Source organism: Pseudorca crassidens, chromosome 19, assembly GCF_039906515.1.
Source record: "Pseudorca crassidens isolate mPseCra1 chromosome 19, mPseCra1.hap1, whole genome shotgun sequence".
Classification (NCBI taxonomy): domain Eukaryota; kingdom Metazoa; phylum Chordata; class Mammalia; order Artiodactyla; family Delphinidae; genus Pseudorca; species Pseudorca crassidens.
This window is the reverse complement of record NC_090314.1, coordinates 38,663,254-38,685,864: the sequence shown is the minus strand read 5'-3', so window position 1 is coordinate 38,685,864 and position 22,611 is coordinate 38,663,254. Positions and strand designations below refer to the sequence as shown.

At 41.0% G+C, this 22,611-nt stretch overlaps 1 protein-coding gene across 2 annotated transcripts in view; it reads left to right on the top strand.

Moving 5' to 3' along the window:
- The window catches only part of HEATR6 (HEAT repeat containing 6), a 46,599-nt gene that overhangs the window by 19,040 nt on the left and 4,948 nt on the right, over positions 1-22,611 (top strand). For both annotated transcript variants that reach the window (XM_067716476.1, XM_067716478.1), the window contains exons 12-19: positions 10,143-10,498; positions 11,398-11,520; positions 12,077-12,163; positions 15,408-15,542; positions 16,363-16,485; positions 17,217-17,341; positions 18,006-18,102; positions 21,143-21,347. In XM_067716476.1, coding sequence (XP_067572577.1) covers positions 10,143-10,498; positions 11,398-11,520; positions 12,077-12,163; positions 15,408-15,542; positions 16,363-16,485; positions 17,217-17,341; positions 18,006-18,102; positions 21,143-21,347 — 1,251 coding nt within the window. The remainder of the gene's footprint in view (positions 1-10,142; positions 10,499-11,397; positions 11,521-12,076; positions 12,164-15,407; positions 15,543-16,362; positions 16,486-17,216; positions 17,342-18,005; positions 18,103-21,142; positions 21,348-22,611) is intronic.

Genomic DNA, 22,611 nt, shown 5'->3' with positions numbered 1-22,611 from the left:
TGGAGAATTAACTGTAAAGTTTAATGCCTCTTCAATGCATCAGTGCAGTGACCAGAGTATCCCTTTAGAATTGAGATTGAGCAAAATCCCAGGGGGGTCCCACTCTAGTATGTAATAGTTCATATCCTTTAGATATAAGTAGAGGATGGATGGACAGTCAGATAGACAGACATTATCCTCATTTTGGAAGGAAGAAGTGGAATATAAAACCTAACTTCTTTAACATTAACTTCTCTGGAGTTCAGATAAAATTTCAGAACCTCAAATCTTCACTAACTACAGTCTTATTTCTTATTTCCTGACTTACTTCCACATATAATATATATGTGTTGCCTTTAGAAGACTTGTTTTTCTTTTGGTTGCAAGCTTCAGGATCAGACCACATTCTGTTGAGTTCTTAGTCAGAATTGTAGAACTTGAAGAAGGCACGGATGTTTTTGTGCCATCGTGGGAGATGTTCTGGACCCAGTGTCAGTCTGCAGCTCACTCCCATTTTTGCCACTGCATAGTCATGACCTTCTCTGAACCCTAATTTCCTCCTAACAGGAAGGTCTATGCCTACCTCATAAGATTTTTATGAGGCTTAAATGAGATAATGATATGTAAATATGTAAACAAAGTCCAGTTCATCCCTTTCACCAATGTGTAAAAGGGGACCCAGGAAGGTAAATCTTGCCTTAAGATTGCTTATCACTTCAGTTGCAGAAGTAAGATTAAGACAGCCCAAGTCTTCTGGCTCAGTCCCCTGCTCATTCCACTGCACTAGCTTTTCTTCATCTGCAAACTGAGGGGAGTGAACCATGTCTCAAAGGTCCCTTTCAAGTATCTGACTTTGTCCTCCAGCAACCTTTTATTATTAAACTGTTCAAACCCACAGAAAATTTGTACTATTGTACAGTGAGCACCTGTTACCTCTACCTAGACTTAACAGTTGTTAACACTGTCATATTTGTTTTCTCTCTCTCTCTACATATATGTATCAGTGTGTATATGTGTACGTGTGTGTGTTTATATGCATATTTTGGTCTATGTGTACGTATTTATATAGACTTTCTTCCCTTGAATCATTTGAAGGTAAATTATAGACATATTTCACCCTAAATACCACAGTATGTATCTCCCCAAAATAAAGACAATCTCCAAAAAACACAATACCATTCTCACACCTCAGAAAATTACATTGATTCCATAGTATTATCTAATGTCTAGTCCACATTTAGATTTCCTCATGTGTCCCCAAAAGTCTTTTATAGCTTTTTAAAAAAAACCTGGGTTCATTCAAGGTTCATGCGTGATATTTAGTTTTTATGTCACTTTAGCCTTTTAAACTTTTTTTTTCAATTGAAGTATAGTTAGCATTATGTTCAGGTGAACATAATGATTCAACATTTAAATACATCACAAGTGATCACCACGGTAAGTTCTAGTAGCTAGCCATCTCTCACAATACAAAATTACTACAGTATTATTGACTATATTCCTCATGTTGTATATTATATCCCTGTGACTTAATTATTTTATGCCTGGAAGTTTGTAACCTCTTAATCCCTTTCACCTATTTCATGCATGCCCTAACCTCCTCTGGCAACCACCAATTTGCTCTCTGTATCTGTAAGTCTGTTTCTGTTTTGTTTGTTCATTTGTTTTGTTTTTTAGATTCCATGTATAAGTGAGATTATGCAGTATTTGTCTCTGTCTGACTTATTTAACTTAGCATAATACCCTCTAGTTCCATCCATGTTGTTGGAAATGGCAAGATTTCATTTTTTTTTAATAAATTTATTTATTTTTGGCTGCATTGGGTCTTCATTGCCGCATGTGGGCTTTATCTAGTTGCGGCGCCCTGGCTTCTCATTGCAGTGGCTTCTCTTGTTGTGGAGCACAGGCTCTAGGCCCATGGCTTCAGTAATTGTGGCACATGGGCTCAGTAGTTGTGGCTCGTGGGCTCTAGAACACAGGTTCAGTAGTTGTGGTGCACAGGCTTAGTTGCTCTGCGACATGTGGGATCTTCCCGGACCAGGGCTTGAACCCATGACCCCTACATCGGCAGGCGGATTCTTAACCACGGCACCACCAGGGAAGTCCTTTTTTTATGGCTGAGTAATATTCCATTGTATACATATGCCACATCTTTTTTATCCACTTAGGTTGGGCATTTAGGTTGTTTCCATATCTTGGCTATTGTAAATAATGCTGCAGTGAACATTGGGGTGCATATATCAAATCAGTGTTTTTGTTTTCTTTGAGTGAATACCCAGAAGTGGAATTGCTAGATCATATGGTAGTTCTGTTTTTAATTTTTGAGGCACCTCCATACTGTTTTCCATGGTGGCTGCACCAATTTACATTCCTGCCAACAGTACATGAGGGTTCCCTTTTCTTCACATCCTTGCCAACACTTGTTTCTTGTCTTTTTGATTATAGCCATTATGACAGATGTGAGGTGATATCTCATTGTACTTTTGATTTCCCTGATGATTAGTGGTGATTAGTAATGTTGAGCATCTTCTCATGTTTTTCTTGGCCATTTGTATGTCTTCTTTGGAGAAAGGGCTGTTCAGGCTCTCTGACCATTTTTTAATGGGATTGGTTTTTTTTGTTACAGAGTTGTATGATTTCCTTTTTAAGAAATATATATATATGTGTATATATATATATATACACACACACACACACACACACACGTGGATATATCGTTGGCAAATATCTTTTCCCATTAAGTAGATTGCCTTTTCATTTTATTAAAGATTTCTTCCACTGCGTAAAAGCTTATTAGTTTGATGTAATCCCACTTACTTATTTTTGCTTTTGTTTCCCTTGCCTGAGGAGACAAATCCAAAAAAATACTTCTAAGACTGGCATCAAAGAGTGTACTACCTGTGTTTTCTTCTAGATGTTTTATGGTTTCAGGTCTTATGTTTAAGTCTTAAACCCATTTTTTATTTGTTTTTGTATATGATACAAGAAAATGGTCCAGTTTCACTCCTTTGCATGTAGCTATCCAGGTTTCCCAACACCATTTATTGAAGGCGCTGTCTTTTCTCCATTACGTGTTTTTGCTGCCATTGTCATAGATAAATTGACCATATAAGTGTGGGTTTATCTCTGAGCTCTCTATTCTGTTTTGATTACTGCAGTGTTGTAGTATAGTTTGAAATCAGGGCATGTGAAATCTCCAGCTTTGTTCTTTTTTCTCAAGATTGCTTTGGCTATTTGGGGTCTTTGGTAGTTCCCTACAAGTTTTAGGATTATTGGTTCTAGTTCTATGAAAAATGCCGTGGGTATTTTGATGGTGAGTGCATTGAACGTGTAGAGTGCTTTGGGTAGTAAGGACATTTTAACAGTATTGATTCTTCCAGTCCATAAGCATGGTATATGTATCTTTCCATTAATTTGTGTTGTCTTCAACTTCTTTCATCAGTGTCTTATAGTTTTCAGAATACAGGTCTTTCACCTTCTTGGCTAAATTTATTCTTAGGTATTTTATTTTTTTGATGCAATTGTAAATGGCATTGTTTTCTTAATTTCTTTCTCTGATGGATTGTTATTAGTGAATAGAAATGCAACAGATTTCTGTATATTAATTTTATGCAACTTTACTGAATTCATTTATTAGTTCTAATAGTTTTTTTGGTGGAGTCTTTGGGGTTTTCTATATATAGTATCATGTCATCAGTGACAGTTTTACTTCTTCCTTTCCAATTTGGATGCCTTTTATTTCTTTTTCTAGTCTGATTGCTGTGTCTAGGACTTCCAATACTACATTGAATAGAAGTGTCAAGAGTGGGCATCCTTGTCTTGTTCCTGACCTTAGAGGAAATGCTTTCAGCTTTTCACTGTTGAGTATGTTAGCTGTGGGCTTGTCATATATGGCCTTTATTATGTTGAGGTGTGTTCCCTCTGTATCCACTTTGTTGAGGGGTTTTAGCATAAAGGGATGTTGAATTTTGTCAGAAGCTTTTTCTGCATCTATTGAGATGATATATGACTTTTACTGTTCATATTGTTAATGTAGTGTATCAGGTTGATTGATCTGCAGATACTGAATCATCCTTGTATCCCTGAGGTAAATCCCATTTGATCATGATGTATGATCCTTTTAATGTATTGCTGACTTCGGTTTGCTAATATTTTGTTGAGGATTTTTGCATCTGTGTTCATCAGGGATATTGGCCTGTAATTTTCTTCCTTTGTAGTGTCTTTGTCTGGTTTTACTGTCAGGGTAATGCTGGCCTCGTAGAATGAATTTGGAAATTGAATTCTCTTCAGTTTTTTGAAATAGTGTGAGAACAGTTGATATTAAGTCTTCTTTAAATGTTTGGTAGAATTCATCTGTGAAGCCATCTGGTCCTGGACTTTTGTTTTGGGGGAGTTTTTTTGATTACTGATTTAATTTCATTACTTGGTCTGTTTCAGTAATTGGTCTGTTCAGATTTTCTCTTTCTTTCTGATTCAGTCTTGGAAAGATGGTATGTTTTTAGAAATTTATCCATTTCTTCTAGGTTGTCCAATTTGTTGGCATATAACTGTTTATAGTAATCTCTTATGATCTTTTTATACTTCTGTGGTGTTGGTTGTATCTCCTCTTTCATTTCTGATTTTATTGATATGGCCCCTCTCTCTATTTTTCTTGATGAGTCTGGCTGAAGATTTATCAATTCTCTTTATCTTTTCAGAGAACCAACTTTTAGTTTCATTGATCTTTTCTTTCTTTTTTTTTTTTTAGTATCTCTTTCCACTCTGATCCTTATTTTCCCCTTTGAGTTTTGTTTTTCTTTTCTTAGGTTCCTTTAGGTATGAGGTTAGATTGTTTATTTGAGGTTTTTCTTGTTTCCTGAAGTAGGCCCTATTGCTACAAACTTCCCTCTAAGAACTGCCTTTGTTGTGCCCTACAGATTTTGAAACACTGTGTTTCCATTTTCATTTGTCTCAATGTATTTTTTTATTTCCTCTTTGATTTTTTTCAGTGACCTATTGGTTGTTTAGTAGCATGTTGTTTAGACTCCACTTGTTTGTGTTTTTTCCAGTGTTTTATAGTTGATTTCTAGTCTCATAGGATTTTGGTCTGAAAAGATGCTTGGTATGATTTTAGTCTTCTTAAATTTATCGAAGACTTGTTTTGTGGCCTAACATGTGATCTATCCTGGAGAATGTTCCACATGCACTTGAAAAGAATGTGTATCCTGCTGGTTTTGGGTGGAATGTTCTCTCTATATATATCTGTTAAGTCAGGGTAGTATAATGTGTCCTTTAAGGCCAGTGTTTCCTTAAACACATTGTTTCCTTCTGTATGGATGACCTATCCATTGATATAAGTGGGGTGTTAAAGTCCTTACTATTACATTACTGTCAGTATCTCCTCATGTCTGTTAATATTTGCTTTATGTATTTAGCTGTTCCTATGTGGGGTGCACATACATTTACAAGTGTTTAATCTTCTTGTTGGATTGATCTCTTTATCATTATGTAATGCACTTTTTTGTCTTTTGTTACAGTCTTTGATTTAAAGTCTATTTTTTTAACATCTTTACTGGAGTATAATTGCTTTACAATGTTGTGTTAGTTTCTGCTGTATAACAAAGTGACTCAGCTATATGTATACATATATTTCCATATCCCCTACCTCTTGCGTCTCTCTCCTACCCTCCCTATCCCACCCCTCTAGGTGGTCACAAAGCACGGAGCTGATCTCCCTGTGCTATGCAGCTGCTTCTCATTAGCTATCTGTTTTACATTTGGTAGTGTATATATGTCAGTGCTCCTCTCTCACTTTGTCCCAGCTTACCTTTCCCCCTCCCCGTGTCCTCTCTACGTCTGCGTCTTTATTCCTGTCCTACCCCTAGGTTCATCAGAACCTTTTCTTCTTTTTTAGATTCCATATATATGCGTTAGCATACAGTATTTGTTCTTCTCTTTCTGACTTACTTCACTCTGTATGACAGACTCTAGGTCCATCCACCTCACTAGAAATAACTCAATTTCATTTCTTTTTATGGCTGAGTAGTATTCCATTGTATATATGTGCCACATCTTCTTTATCCATTCATCTGTCGATGGACACTTAGGTTGCTTCCATGTCCTGGCTATTGTAAATAGTGCTGCAGTGAACATCGTGGTACATGTACAGTCTATTTTGTCTGATATAAATATTACTACCCCAGCTTTGTTTTCATTTGCATGGAGTATCTTTTTCCATCCTCTCACTTTCAATTTCTGTGTGTCTTTAAATCTGAAGTGAGTCTCTTCTAGGTAGCATATATATGGGTCTTGCTTTTTTATCCATTCAGCCACCTTATGTCTTTTGATTGGAGCATTTAGTCCATTTTCATTTAAAGTAACTTTTGATGGTTATGTACTTACTGCCTTTTTGTTATATGTTTTCTGGTTATTTTTGTTGTTTTTCTCTGTTCCTTTCCTCTTCTCTTGCTCTCTTGTGATTTAACGACTTTCTTGAGTGTTATGTTTGTACAGTAAGTCCCCTACATACGAACAAGTTCCATTCTGAGAACACGTTCGTAAGTCCAATTTGATCATAAGTCAAACAGTTAGCCTAGGTACACAACTAACACAATTGGCTATATAGTACTGTACTGTAATAGGTTTATAATATTAATACATAAAAAACAAACACAAAAAATGAAACGTTTTTAATCTTACGGTACTTTGAAAAGTACAGTAGTACGTATAATGGCTGGCCTACAGGGGCTGGCATCGAGTGAACAGGCAAGAAGAGTTACTGACTGGAGGAGGGAGTGGAGGTGGCAGATGGTAGAGCTGAAGGATCGTCAGCTATAGGAGGTGGAGGGCAAGCTGCTATTTTACTCATACCTGACATTGATGGAATGCATGTTTGCATCTTTGAAAGTTCACAACCTGAAGGTTCATATGTAGGGGACTTACTGTATTCCTTTCTCTTTGTTTTTTGAGTTAATCTAGTATTGTTTTATGATTTGTGGTTACCATGAGGTTATTATATAACAACCTGGTATACAGCAGTCTATTTTAAGTTAATGGTCACTTATGTTTGAGCACATTCTAAAAGCACTACATATTTACTCCCTACCCCTATGTTTTATGTTTTTGATGTTATCTTTAACATCTTTCTGTTTTGTGTATCTCTTAACTAATTATTGTAGATATATAGGATTTTACTACTTTTGTGTTTTAACCTTCATAGGACCTATATGGTTGGTTGATCCACTACTTTTACTATATGTTTGCCTTTATAGTGAGATTTTTTTCTTTCATAATTTTTATATTTCTACTTATAGTTTTGTGTTTTCTGTTTAAAGTGGTCCCTTTAACATTTCTTGTTAGGTCAGTTTAGTGCTGATGAACTACTTTAGTTTTTGCTTGTCTGGGAAACTCTTTATCTCTCCTTCATTTCTGAATGAGAGCCTTGCCAGAGGGAATATTCTTGGTTGTAAGGGTTTTTCTTCCTTTCAGTACTTTGAATATCTTGTGCCACTCCCTTCTGGTATGTAAAGTTTTGCTGAAAAGTCAGCTGATCATCTTCTGGGGCTCCTCCATATGTAACTAGCTGTTTTTCTCTTGCTGCTTTTAAGATTCTCTAGTTAACATTTTTTAAAAAATAAATTTAGTTAGTTAGTTAGTTTTGGCTGTGTTGGGTCTTTGTTGCTGGCGCAGGCTTTCTCTAGTTGCAGTGAGTGGGGGCTACTCTTCGTTGCAGTGCTCAGGCTTCTCATTGCGGTGGCTTCTCTTGTTGCGGAGCACGGGCTCTAGGCATGCAGGCTTCAGTGGTTGTGGCACATGGGCTCAGTAGTTGTGGCTTGTGGGCTCTAGAGCACAGGCTCAGTAGTTGTGGCACATGAGCTTAGTTGCTCTGCGGCATGTGGGATCTACCTGGGCTAGGGCTTGAACTCATGTCCCTTGCATTGGCAGGCAGATTCTTAACCACTGTGCCACCAGGGAAGCCCTCTGACTTTTGACTTTAATTATAATGTGTCTTGGTGTGGGTCTTTTGGGGTTCATCTTGTTTGGGACTTTTTGTGATTCCTGGACTTGGATGTATGTTTCCTTTGCCAGGTTCGGAAAGTTTTCAGCCATTATTTCTTCAAAGAGATTTTCTGTCCCTGTCCCTCTCTCTTCTCCTTCTGGGACCCCTATAATGTGAATGTTAGTACACTTGATGTTGTCATAGAGATCGCTTAAACTATCCTCATTTTTCTTATTTCTTTTTGCTTTTCTGTTTGGATGATTTTCATTAGCCTGTCTTCCAGATTGCTGATCTGTTCTTCTGTATCATCTAATCTGCATTTGGTTTCCTCTAGTCTATTTCTCACTTTTGTTATTTTATTCAGCTCTGATTGGTTCTTTTTTATGTTTTCTGTCTCTGTAGAAGTTCTCACTGTGTCCTTCCATTCTTCTCCTGAGTTCAGAGAGCATTTTTATGACCATTAGTTTGAATGCTTTATCTGGAAGATTGCTTATCTCCATTTCATTTAGTTCTTTTTCTGAGGTTTAGTCCTGTTCTTTCATTTGGGACATATTTCTTTGTCTCCTCATTTTGCCTAACCCTCTGTTTGTTTCTATGTATTAGGTAGATCAGCTACATTTCCTGTTCTTATTAGAGTGGCTAAGTATAGAAGGTGTCCTGTGAGGCCCAGTAGTATGGTCCCCCCTGGTCACCAGAGCTAGGTGCTCCAGGAGTGTCTCCTGTGTGGGTTGCATGTGCCCTTTTGTTGTGGCTGGGCCATGCTCTCTGCAGGTGTGCTAGGGGGTGGGGTTGGTTCCCAGTGCAGCTGGCTGTAACTGGGGACTGCATTAGATTAACACTAGCTGGGTGGAATCCGCAGGTGAACTCAGGGCGGGTTGAGTGATGCTAGTAAATTAGATGGGGAGATTCAGAACTGGTGACCGCCTGGGAATTCCCTGGCAGTCCAGTGGTTAGGACTCAGTGCTTTCACTGCTGTGGCCTGGGTTGGATCCCTGGTCAGGTAATTGAGATCCTGCAAGCTGTGTGGTGCAGCCAAAAAAAAACCTGGTGCCTGCCAGTGCCTGGCCACCTAGGTAGAAAGGGAGACAAAGAAAAAAAATTTTAAAGTGGCACTCGCCAGCTCCTCAGTACCTCTTGGTGACACGCCTTAATATTAGTCAATGAATCTATTAGTCAGTGAATCTCCTTCCCATATGATCAGGCACTTTTCAAACTGCTGTCTGTGTGCCAGGACCTGGAGTGACTGAGTTTTTGTGCACAGCCTTTTAGAGTGGATTCTTAATTCTCTGCAGCCCTCTGGCTCTCTCTTGGATGTAAGCCCTGCTGGTTTCCAAAGCCAGACATTATGGGGGTTCATCTACCTGATGCATGTCCCCTGGGCTGGGGAGCCCAATGTGGGGTTCAGAGCCAACCTCTGAGGCTGTGAAATCCCTCCTGCCTGTGGTCCACAGCAGTGGGGGTGTAGGTCCCTGCCAGACCATGTCTCTGCCCCTCCTACTTGTCTCAATGTGGCTTTTTTTTTCCTTTTATCCCTAGTTATGGAAAATCTTCTCTGCTAGTCTTTCGATCATTCTCAGAGATAGTTGCTCTCTATGCAGTTGTAATTTTCCTGTCCATGGGAGGAGAGAGCCCAACATCTTACTACAGTGCCGTCTTGTCCTGCCTCCTCACTTTAGTCTTTTTGACTCTAGTAGTCTGTGACCCTTTTTCTTTCTTTTATGATACTGATTTTGGAAGGATCCAAGCCAGTTGTCTTATAGTATGTCGTATACTCTCAGTTTTCTGGGGGTTTTTTTGGCAGTACACGGGCCTCTCACTGTTGTGGCCTCTCCCGTTGCGGAGCACAGGCTCCGGACGTGCAGGCTCAGCGGCCATGGCTCACGGGCCCAGCTGCTCCGCGGCATGTGGGATCTTTCTGGACCGGGGCATGAACCCGCGTCCCCTGCATCGGCAGGCGGACTCTCAACCACTGCGCCACCAGGGAAGCCCTACTCTCAGTTTGTTGGGTATTTTCTTTACAGTGTTAACTTACACTTCTGTCCCATAAACTGGAAGTTAGGTCTAGAGGTTTAATTAGATTTAGGTTAAACAAAGAAGCCATAATTCTTAATTGCCTGCAGAGATAGTTATGATCCTTATGGTAACTGTTCCTGTGGTGATAGTTTCTTTTTGATTCCTTTGACAGATGTTAATGTTCGTGTGTCCAGTCTCACACTATTGGGGGCCATAGTGTCCACTCACGCACCTTTACCTGAAGTCCAGCTACTTTTACAACAGCCCTGTTCTTCTGGACTCAGCAATAGCAATTCAGCCACTCCTCACGTCAGTCCTCCTGATTGGTGGAAGAAAGGCCTTTCAGGACCCTTTCTGGAAGAAGCCACAGTTAGCTCACCAAAGGTGTCTTCAGAGCCCTGCTGGCTCATTCGACTTTGCATTTCCATTGTTGTTCTGCCCAAGGAAGATGCCTGTTCAGGTAGTGATGCTGGCTCCACAGGAGGAAGCACCTATGAGCCATTCCCCTTGCGACTGGAGGCCTTACAGGTAGGAGGTTTCATTTCCTCATCTCTGAAATGGAAGTAATCATTCTTTCTTCATGGGATGATTACTTCCTGAGGAGTAAGTCTGTGAAAATAAGGTCAAACCAAGCAGTGTGTCATTGGTGTTAGTGGGAGTTGTGTGTGAATTCACACTTTAGGTGTGAATGCTTTGTTTGTTGTTTTGTTTGGGGAGGAGTAGGTTGGGGGGGATTGGTTGTAAAACATTACATTCGTCCCCTTTTGTTGCAAGCCATTTTAGTCACCTCAGGTATTATATGGCAGGTCAGTATAATAGATTATATAATAATTCTGAAGGAAGTTGTAGAGTTAATCTTTGATTTCTGCATCTGAAAGTTAAATAAATGTTTAATTTTCTATAAACTTCTCTTTGGTATTATATCTGTTTAGAGACAACAAAGTATTTGCTCCTTCAAAGGAAGAAAACCACCCTAGATTAAAGTATTTGTTTTTCTGTAATATTTTAAAAATACTAAAATATTTGTTTTTTCTGTACACCCTAGATTAAAGTATTTGTTTTTTGGTCCTAGGGTCTGCTAATTATCTGGTTAATATTGAACATGTCCTTTAACCTCTTTAACCTTTAACTTTTTCAGTCTTAGTTTCTTCAGCTGAAATACTGAATAAATACCTACCAGTAGATAAATTGTTCCCAGGCTTAAGTGTGATAATATTAATAATCTAAATGAAACACATTTTGTAAATTATAAAGCACCATAAAATTTTATGATATACTTCATTGAAGATTATGGTTGTTCTTCATTTCATTAACATCAGATTTCAGCCCCTTGTTGAGTGTGAGTGATTTCTGAAATATTGAAACACTTCTGGATATTGCAGTCCTGCATTCAGGTCTTGGGGGTTAATCCCCTGTTTTCTTGGCAGGTGTTGGCTCATCTGGCAAGGGGCTACTTTTCAATGACTCAGGTCTACTTGATGGAGCTTGGAGAGGTGATTTGCAAGTGCCTGGGGGAGGCAGATCCATCTGTCCAGCTTCATGGAGCAAAGGTAATTTTCATTAAAAGCCCTGTGCTTCAGGGAGCACAGCTTGGTGCTCTGTGGTGACCTAGATGGGTGGATGGGAGTGGGTGGGAGGGGTATCCAGGAGGGAAGAGATATATGGATACATATAGATGATTTACTTAATTGTACAGTGGAAACTGACACAACATTGTACAGCAGCTATACCCCAATTTTAAAGAAGAAAAAAAAAGCTGTGTGCTTTTTTCTTCTCTTCCTTTTACGTTCTTCCCTCAGCTGCATGTCCATCAATTCTGAGTTTCTTTAGGAGGTTTCAGGTAGGCAAGTGATATCAATACATTCCTCTATTTTCAGCTCTACATGTAAACCCAAAGAATTGATTTGATAATAAATTAAAAATATATACTTGGTGATTTTGCTTCTGGAAAGAATGCCTCTGAGATAGCAGTTTCTGAGAAAAGAAAGAAAATCAGTTGGAAATTACTTTTCCCCTTGATTTGAGGTAATCTCCAAACTGAAGTGGCTTTTTACCTCCATGGTTCTAATATTCATCTCTGATAATCTATTTCTTTTATCTTGGCAGCTTCTGGAAGAACTGGGTACAAGCTTAATACAACAGTATAAACCAGATTCTTCCATAGCACCTGATCAGAGAGTGCCAGTCAGCTTGGTAAGTAAATGTATATTCATGGTTTTCTCTTTTCTTAGTGCTTCAGTCAGTTTTATTTTGAGGCTCAGTGATAAAGTGGCGTAGAGAGTATGGTTTCTTCCAATATCAGAAATTATGGTTTATAATCTAGGATGAATAGGTTTTATTTGCATTTCAGTTTATTTGCAGTTTAGTGTGTGGTAAGATTATGTGTAACATACAGCCAGTAATGGAAGAACCAGTTTTTTTGGGTTTTTTCCCCCCACAAAACCTAGTTTGGTTACACAGTGTGCCCAAGAGACAGACTAGAGTGGTGGGAAGAGCCCAAGATTTGGAATCAGAAGGCATGGGATTAAACCACTTAATGAATATGTGACTATGAGCATAGTTTCCTTGTTGTAAAGAGGAGTAAAAATCCTTAACTCATTGGACTTTTGGAAGATTGAATGAGATGTGAAGACTCTGGCAAATAGTAGATGCTCAGTGAGTCTTAATTCCCTTAGCCCCTCCCTGTCAGGGCCCTCCCCCTTATTCCCGTTCATTTCTGTGGTCTGAGCTTGTGTGTGTTGCCCCACACTGTGCCAGTTATTCTTTGGAGGAGGAACATGTGAGCCCATTAAAAAAACCTTCTACTTAGTGCCAAAAACCAAATCAACTCAACATTAGGGATGTTTTCTCCCTCTGCCCTCCTCATCCTGCCTATTCTTTTTCTCTTCACAATTTCCATCACCCTAGGTGGAATGATAGAATTAAGAATGTCTAGCTTGGGCTTCCCTGGTGGCACAGTGGTTAAGAATCCACCTGCCAATGCAGGGGACACAGGTTCAAGCCCTGGTCCGGGAAGATCCCACATGCTGCGGAGCAACTAAGCCCATGCACCACAACTACCGAGCCTGCGCTCTAGAGCCCGTGAGCCACTACTACTGAGCCCGTGCACCACAACTACTGAAGCCCGCGTGCCTAGAGCCCGTGCTCCGCAACAAGAGAAGCCACCACGAGACGCCCCCGCTCGCCCGTGCGCAGCAGCGAAGACCCAATGCAGCCAAAAATAAATAAATTTCAAAAAAAGAATGTCTAGCTCTAGTCCCTTCCCTAGACTGCCACTAAAACTGAAATGTCACTGTTAGCAGGGAGTTGCGTTGTGCTTTGCTATCAGACAGACCTGGGTTTAATCCATACTTCTCCCCTTGTTCCAAGTGACTTTGAGCAAGACTCTTTTTCCTTTTTTTAAAAATAAATTTATTTATTTTCATTTTTGGCTGCGTTGGGTCTTTGTTGCTGCACGGAGGCTTTCTCTAGTTGCACTGAGCGGGGGCTACTCTTTGTTGTGGTGCGTGGACTTCTCATAGCAGTGGCTTCTTGTTGCAGAGCACGGGCTCTAGGTGCGTGGGCTTCAGTAGTTGTGGCACGCGGGCTCAGTAGTTGTGGCTCGCGGCCTCTAGAGCGCAGGTTCGGTAGTTGTGGCGCACGGGCTTAGTTGCTTCGCGGCATGTGGGATCCTCCCAGACCAGGGCTCGAACCCATGTCTCCTGCGTTGGCAGGCGGATTCTTAACCACTGCGCCACCAGGGAAGCCCTGAGCAAGACTCTTAACTGTTCGCACTTAAGTGTTGTTTCATATGTAAAAAAGGGGTATACTTTCTGTATTACTAATCTGTTGAGTGATAAATTATTCTAAACACTTTGCAACTTAAAACCATATCCTACATTTATTCTCTCACATAGTTTCTGTGGACCAGGAATTGAGGGCTGCTTACCTGATGGTTCTGGCTCAGGTCTCATGAGGCTGCAGCCAGGATGCTGGCAGGGACTGCAGTCAGCCGAATTTGACGGGGGTTGGAGGAGCTCCTTCCAAGGTGGCGCGATCACTCGCATACCTTGCACGTTAGTGCTGGCTGATGGCAGATCTCACTCAGTTCCTTCCCATGAGGACCTCTCCAGAGGGCTGCTCGAGTGTTCTCCTGACAAGGCAGCTGGCCTCCCTTATAGCAAATGAATCTAGAGTGAGCGAAACAGAGCTGTAGGATTTTTATAACCTAGTTTCAGAAGTTCTGCACTGTCATTCCCACAATACCCCATTAGTTACACAGGTCAGCCTTAGTCAGTGTGGGAGCGATGGCCTCCTGAACATTAGGAGATGAGAATCACTGTGGGCCGTCTTGGAGGCTGGCAACCACACCTGTCCACATTCTTCTGGTTTGGGGCAGGAGGACCCAGATTGGGTGTCCAGGAGCTAGGATTGTGGGGCGAAAGAATTGGTGTGTGAGTGCATGGCAAAACTGAGGACTAAGTCCACGGGGCAGGAAATGGAGACACCAAATCCCCCGACAGATTTGCACATGGGGCATGAAATCCCAGGGGTTTTATAAAGCATGGGAAGGAGACTGTTAAAGGTACTCTGCAGATGCCTACCTTGAGGGGCATTGAAGTGAGAAAATTCTTCAAAGTGCTGAAAACAGAGCCTGTTGTTCAATTTAAGAATCTCCACTGTACATCCGGCACTGTGCTAGAGACTTTACACAGTCGTACATTTTATTATCACACAAACTGTGCCAAGTAGATCTCTTTGTCCTGTTTTACTGAAGAGGAACCAAAGCTTAGACAGTTCAGTGACTTGCCTGAGGCTGCAGAGACAGGAAGCAGAAGCTGAAGGGCTAACTCCACCCCAGCTCCTGCTCTGGATCCCGTGCTCCTTGCACTCGGGCACATGGCCTCTGGGCTGCTCTGGGACCCCGACCCTTGTGCCCTCGAGGTTTGAAAGAGCCCTGGCTGGGTGTCATTTGATCTGATTCTCGACCAGCTCTGATGCCCACTAGCAAGTTACGTTATCTCTCTCTGCCTCAGTTTCCTGGTGTGAAAATGGAGATAAGGATATATTCTTCATTTAGTTGGGCTGAAGATTAAAATGAGTAGATATGTGTAAAACACTTAGAACAATGCCTGGCGTATGGGAAGCTCTCTGAAAAACAGCTGCTGCTGCTGTTACTGCTATCCTCATCTTCATCTTCCTCCCAGTATCATCATCACTACTGCTGCCTTACTGTACCACACTGTAGTTTCCTAATGAATGAAATGGAAGCATTGAATTAGTTGTTTTCTAAAGTTCCTTTCATTGCTGTGGAAGAAGTACTAGTAAAAGTATTTATAGTAAGCTACTACGTTAAGGAAAAACTTTTCATCACTGTGGTTACTAGTGGTAGTCTTAGTGTCTAGCTGGTTCCACTGTTGTCTCTTGGGCTGCAGTTGTTACTGTGCCTCTGTTCCAGGTGGTGATGTTCTGGACTGTGATGCTGAACGGTCCTTTACCCAGAGCCCTGCAGAATTCAGAGCATCCGACTCTGCAGGCGAGCGCCTGTGATGCCCTGTCTTCCATCTTGCCAGAAGCCTTCAGCAATCTGCTGGTAACCTTAGGGGTGTTTTATCTTCTTTAATTTGTGACTCTGAGCATGAGAGCTTGAGTTTGATTTTGACTGTTTTTCATTTTGAACCAGTATTCAGCATTATCTCTGAGGAGAAGGTGCATGTTCTGTTTGAGCGTAGGGTGAGGGCAGTGGGGAGCAGCACTGAAATCTTAATGCGTCAGAGGAGCTTTTACTCCCTGTGCGTAGAAGGCAGGGAGAGAGAAGCGAAAGTAGCAGAGGCTTTGAAGTCAGATTTCAGAAAGACTTCAAATCCAAAAGTTAGAAAATCCTAGCTCTTTGGATTTAAATCCTAGCTGGTTTAAATCTCAGCTCTTCTACCTTCTAGCTCTTTGGTTATCTTAACTTCTCTAAAAATTAGTTTTATCCCCTATAAAATGTAAATGATGTGAGTAATAACATGAAGCATGTGAAAACGCCTTGCTTGGTGCCCAACACACATAGTGTTCAGACTGCTACTTCCTTTAATCCTTAATGGCATTTGCATCCATTCTTATTTATGTAAATTAGTTTTTATAAGGAAGGCAGCTTGACTAAAGTAGGAGAATAAAGTGACCTGACTCACGATGGTAGAGTTTAAATGTAATCACGATGCTGTGTGTCCCCCTGCCCCGAGTGGGTACTCAGATGATAACTGGATCTGAGTTGAACCTTTGTTCTCTGCCAAGTTAACCTCAAGGGCTCAGTTGTGGTCAACTCCTGAATGTGGATTCAACACAGGTGTGTCACAGTCACTTGTCGAAGGTATCGGCTCATGGCTGTTTCATTCGCACTTTTCCTTGGCCAACCTTTCTCATTGCAGAGTGACAGGCAGATCCTGTGCATCACCATGCTGCTGGGGCTGAATGACAGCAAGAACCGATTAGTGAAAGCTGCGACCTCTCGGGCCCTTGGGGTCTACGTGCTTTTTCCGTGTCTCAGACAGGTCAGAGTGAGCCTGTGTAGCTCCACTGTGCCTCTTTACAGTCCATTTTCTTACTCTCTTTGGTGGATATAGAGCTCCTGAGTTGGACAGTAAAGGAAATTAAATTGCTTTGTAATCTGGTTTCCTTAATTGCTACTAAAATATGCTACTGCCTGTAGTTCATTTGTTTTTAACGATTTTGCACACTGGCCAGGACCCTAAAACAGTAAATGTTTAAATCAATGGATAATTGGAAAAAATGAAATGGGACATTACCATACAATACTAATAATTTAGAAAACTAATAGAGTTTTTATTAAGAAGGAAATAAATTTCTCCTTCACTCTTACTTGTGACCTTTATCTCTCTGAGAAGTGTGTAAGTGAACAGGATGTGTTTTGGAAATGTGTTCATTGTCCACATCTCTTCCTGAGGTGGAAATCAAGCCAAGCTCAGAATTCATAGACAGTTGTCGCAGGCTGGGTTATAAGATGTTCACAAGAGCGAAATCTGTAGGCTCCTCGCGTGTGCATGGCACATACCAGAATCGTGGGAGACCTTCCCCTGGGATTTTAATGAGTGTCCAAATTGTAATATATAAGAAGAGTAAATTGAGTAAATGAATTTTGATTTCCAAATAGAGATTTGTGGTAAAGGCTTACAGCTTTATCTGCAAATAAATTTGAGAATTTTCAAGGTAGCAGTGTGAACTCCTAAAGTGACTACAGTGTTTTGTTTTGTTTATCTTACAGGATGTCATATTTGTTGCAGACACAGCAAATGCAATATTGATGTCACTTCAAGACAAGTCTCTTAATGTCCGGGCCAAAGCAGCCTGGTCCCTAGGCAACCTGACAGACACTCTGATTGTCAACATGTAGGTGACTCAGCTCATTTCTCCTAGGTGACTTCCAAGCCTAAGGTCCCAAGAGGATATCTTTGAGCCCTATTATAAAACCAAAACCTTAGTAATGGTTGCCCTACTTTTTAAATATTGTGTTTGTATTTTTTTAAGTCATACATTCACAGGTTAAAAAAAGAATTCAAACAGTACAAAGGGGTATGCAGTATAAAGCCTTTCTCCTACCTTAATCCCCTAGTTTCCCTCCCCAGAGGCGACTGCTTTATTCATACACAAGTATCTTGCTTTTTGTCATTTAACTCTAACATATAACATGTATAAGCATTCTCCTGACTTCTACTGACTTTTTATAAATTGGTATTTATTATTACACAGTCATCACTATGTGATGATTATTTCACCATTACCCTGTAAGTGAACATTCATGTTATTTTAGGCTTTTATATGCATTGAACATTTTCGTGCATGAAATCTCTCCATTTTGAGATATTCTTTTTGGTTACATCCAAAAGAATGTGGACCTACTAGGTCAAAAGGTATAAACTGTAAGTTCTTGGTATAATCTGAACAGATTTGTGGAGCTGTTTTTATAGTTATACTGAGTGAATATAATTTGTACATGTCTATATTTAACTGGGCTTTACCTTTTAACATGTTTTGCCTGCTTTGGATGGGACAGGGAAACACCAGACCCAAGTTTCCAGGAAGAGTTCTCTGGCCTCCTGCTCTTGAAGATGCTGCGATCAGGTATAGAGGCATCCAAGGATAAAGACAAGGTAGACTGACAGCAAAACCTAATATTTTTCAGTTAGATACTTAGTGTATTATAGTTTTATCCCACCAAACTTATCCCTGTTCAAAGGAGATTGAGGGTGTACTCAGGGTATGTAGTGTACACTCCACACTTGTACAGTTTCTTTCCTGTCTTATGAAAAATATCAGTGCCATTTATTTTATTTTTTAAATTTATTTATTTTACTTATTTGTTTTTGGCTGCATTGGGTGCTTGTCGCTGCGCGCGGGCTTTCTCCAGTTGCAGTGAGTGGGGGCTACTCTATGTTGTGGTGTGCGGGCTTCTTATTGTGGTGGCTTCTCTTGTTGCAGAGCACGGGCTCTAGGCGCACGGGCTTCAGTAGTTGTGGCTCGCGGGCTCTAGAGCGCAGGCTCAATAGTTGTGGCACACGGGCTTAGTTGCTCCGTGGCATGTGGGATCTTCCCGGACCAGGGCTCGAACCTGTGTCCCCTGCATTGGCAGGCGGATTCTTAACCACTGCGCCAGCAGGGAAGCCCGTCAGTGCCATTTGTAAGACTACTCCATGGTATGTCCATGTAGCTGTTTTTTTCCAAAAATCTTTAAGTAGAATAGACAAGTCAGAAAGATGAGCAGCTTGGCTTTGGACATTCCCTGTTACACTATTAAGTTTTAAAAATGTAGACCTAAGCTTTAGGGTCAGGCAGACATGGTTCAAATCCTGGCTTGCCGGTTACTAGCTAAGTGACCTTTGGTGCATTATTTAACTTCTACGAAGGTGAATTTCTTCCGTAACATGGAAGTTGTTACATATACCTCATTGGATTCCAAGATGCCTTTTTTTTTTCTTAAAATCTTTATTGCAGTATAATTGCTTTACAGTGGTGTGCTAATTTATGCTGTATAACAAAGTGAATCAGCTATACATATACACTTATCCCCATTTCTCCTCCCTCTTGCATCTCCCTCCCACCCTCCCTATCCCACCCCTCTAGGTGGACACAAAGCACTGAGCTGATCTCCCTGTGCCATGCGGCTGCTTCCCACTAGCTATCTATTTTACATTTGGTAGTATATATATGTCCGTGCCACTGTCTCACTTCGTCCCAGCTTATCCTTCCCCCTCCCCGTATCCTCAAGTCCATTCTCTACATCTGCATCTTTATTCCTGTCCTGCCCCTAGGTTCTTCAGAACCTTTTTTTTTAGATTCCATGTATATGTGTTAGCATATAGTATTTGTTTTTCTCTTTCTGACTTACTTCACTCTGTATGACAGACTCTAGGTCCATCCACCTCACTGCAAATAACTCAATTTCATTTCTTTTTATGGCTGAGTAATATTCCATTGTATATATGTGCCACATCTTCTTTATCCATTCATCTGTTGATGGACACTTAGGTTGCTTCCATGTCCTGCCTATTGTAAGTAGAGCTGCAATGAACATTGTGGTACATGACTCTTTTTGAATTATGGTTTTCTCAGGGTATATGCCCAGTAGTGGGATTACTGGGTCATATGGTAGTTCTGTTTTTCGTTTTTTAAGGAACCTCCATACTGTTCTCCATAGTGGCTGTATCAATTTACATTCACACCAACAGTGCAAGAAGGTTCCCTTTTCTCCACACCCTCTCCAACATTTATTGTTTGTAGATTTTTTGATGATGGCCATTCTGACCCGTGTGAGGTGATACCTCATTGTAGTTTTGATTTGCATTTCTCTAATGATCAGTGATGTTGAGCATCCTTTCATGTGTTTGTTGGCAGTCTGTAGATCTTCTTTGGAGAAGTGTCTATTTAGGTCTTCTGCCCATTTTTGGATTGGGTTGTTTGTTTTTTTAATATTGAGCTGCATGAGCTGCTTGTATATTTTGGAGATTAATCCTTTGTCCGTTGATTCATTTGCAAATATCTTCTCCCATTTGCGGTACACGGGCCTCTCACCGTTGTGGCCTCTCCCATTGCGGAGCACAGGCTCCGGATGCACAGGCTCAGCGGCCATGGCTCACGGGCCCATCTGCTCCGCGGCATGTGGGATCTTCCTGGACCGGGGCACGAACCCGTGTCCCCTGCATCGGCAGGCGGACTCCCAACCACTGTGCCACCAGGGAAGCCCCTCTTCCATTTTGAGGGTTGTCTTTTCGTCTTGTTTATGGTTTCTTTTGCTGTGCAAAAGCTTTTAAGTTTCATAAGGTCCTGTTTGTTTATTTTTATTTCCATTTCTCTAGGAGGTGGGTCAAAAAGGATCTTGCTGTGATTTATGTTATAGAATGTTCTGCCTGTGTTTTCCTCTAAGAGTTTTATAGTGTCTGGCCTTACATTTAGGTCTTTAATCCATTTTGAGTTTATTTTTGTGTATGGTGTTAGGGAGTGTTCTAATTTCATTCTTTTACATGTAGCTGTCCAGTTTTCCCAGCACCACTTATTGAAGAGGTTGTCTTTTCTCCATTGTATATTCTTGCCTCCTTTATCAAAGATAAGGTGACCATATGTATGTTTATCTCTGGGCTTTCTCTCCTGTTCCATTGACAAGATGCCTTTTTTTAATAGCACCTAGCATAGTACCTGACTGATAGCAAGTGCTTAATTTAGTACAGTGGTTCTGGGAAGCCCTACATCAGGCTAATTTAGTCAGAATTGGTTTTTTAAAAAGAAAGCTTCCCAGATGATTCTAGTATGCTGCAAAGGTTGAGACTCTAGTCTAGGAGAAAAGTATTGACTGGAATTATGAAACCTAGCTTTTCCTCCAAGCCTTGCTGCAAACCACCAGTGTCCTGTTGCCCCTGGGCCTTACACACCATCTCTGTACCACAAGGAAAATGGACCTCTCTGAAGTCCAGTCTAACATTAAAAAAATCAGGGCAAGGAGCTCTGCAGAACCTGACCTCTCTGATGGGTCAGGATGTTTACCACACAAGACCTTGCCGAGTTCTAAGAACTTGCACCTTTACAGGCTGAATTTTTCATTATCTCTCTTGCTTTAAGATGTCTTGGGCATCCTGGATTTTTTTAAGTGGAAATTATACTTTCTGACACGTCTTTAGCATGTTTTACGTTTGATTCTAGGTAAAAAGCAATGCAGTCCGGGCCCTTGGAAATTTGCTTCATTTTCTGCAACCATCTCATATAGAAAAACCCAGATTTGCTGAAATCATTGAGGAGGCTATCCAGGCCCTAATTTCTACTGTTCTAATTGAGGCTGCCATGAAAGTCCGATGGAATGCTTGTTACGCAATGGGGAATGTATTTAAAAATTCTGCTCTTCCCTTAGGTAAGAATGTCTCCCTCTCCTCTGGTGGAGGGCCTCTTTGGACAGCACACACCAGTGTGCATTGTTAGTAAAGCCACGGTATTATTCATAATGTTTTAAAAAATGGAAACATACTGAACACCCCAGTTTAGGGGAAAGGTGAGATAAATCATGGTATATGTATTCAGAGAGATACTTTGTTGCCACTTAAAGTTATGTTTACAAAAAGTTTTTGGTAATCTGGGAAAATACTTCTGATGTTAAGCAAATTAAAACAGGATATGAAAATTGTTTCTACAGTACAATCTCAGTTAATGGATAGAAAAAAGACTGAAAAGAAATTAGTCTAATTATTAACAGTGGTTGCCTCTGAATGGGATGATGAGTAGGATTTTATCTGCTTTCATTTTCTAAGTTTTTTACAGTGAGCATCTATCATTTTAACAATCAGGAAAAAAATAAAGGGGAAAACAGACCTGGGAGGAAGAGGGTATAAATTGGAGATTCCATATGCGCCCTTGGTACTGAAGTGGAATGCTGCGTAGGGATCTGCCTCTGAGTAATGACATGCTGTGCACCTTGATATATCATCAGTGGCTGACAGCTGCTTGGGTGTCTGGATCGCAGCCTCCTAATCCCAGTCGCTTGAATTGCCAGCATTTACCTTACATATTTGTCTCTGTGACAAGATTTGAAACATAAGTGTGTGTTCCTGGAGAGGTGAAGCCATTCTGGACCAGCAGAGCCTGCATCACGTTAGGGAAATCTGGCTCTTCTCCCCTTTACTGCCAAGAGCTTCCAGGCGGACCAGTCAGCCGGGAACCAGTGGAGATGTAGCCTCGTGGCTTTTTCCACTGAGGAAACAGCCTGAAGTAACCTTTGGGGTTGGAGCTCGTGGAAGCTGGGTATCTGCTGCCTGTCTTCAGAGACATCAGAGATGTTGGGAAGGGCTGGGAGCATTAGGGAAGCTGCCTTCTACTCTGCTGCCCACCTTGAGGACTGAGAACTCCCGAAATGGAGTAAGTGGTAACTCTGACAAGGAATAAAGCTGGCCGATTTCCTGGGGCCAACAGGAAGCGAGAGGAGCCAAGAATCTAGGCATCATCTTCTCAATATTAGAAAATTGAGCCTTCATTTAATCTGAGTCCTCTGTCCCCCAGTCACTGCCTAGACAGTATTTTCTTTTTCTTTGCAATTAAATGCATGACTTGCTTTGTCCAGAGCAGGGTCTAGATGCTAATCTGTGTGATGAAATGGCCTTTTGCCAGCATGAGCAGGGCTGGGC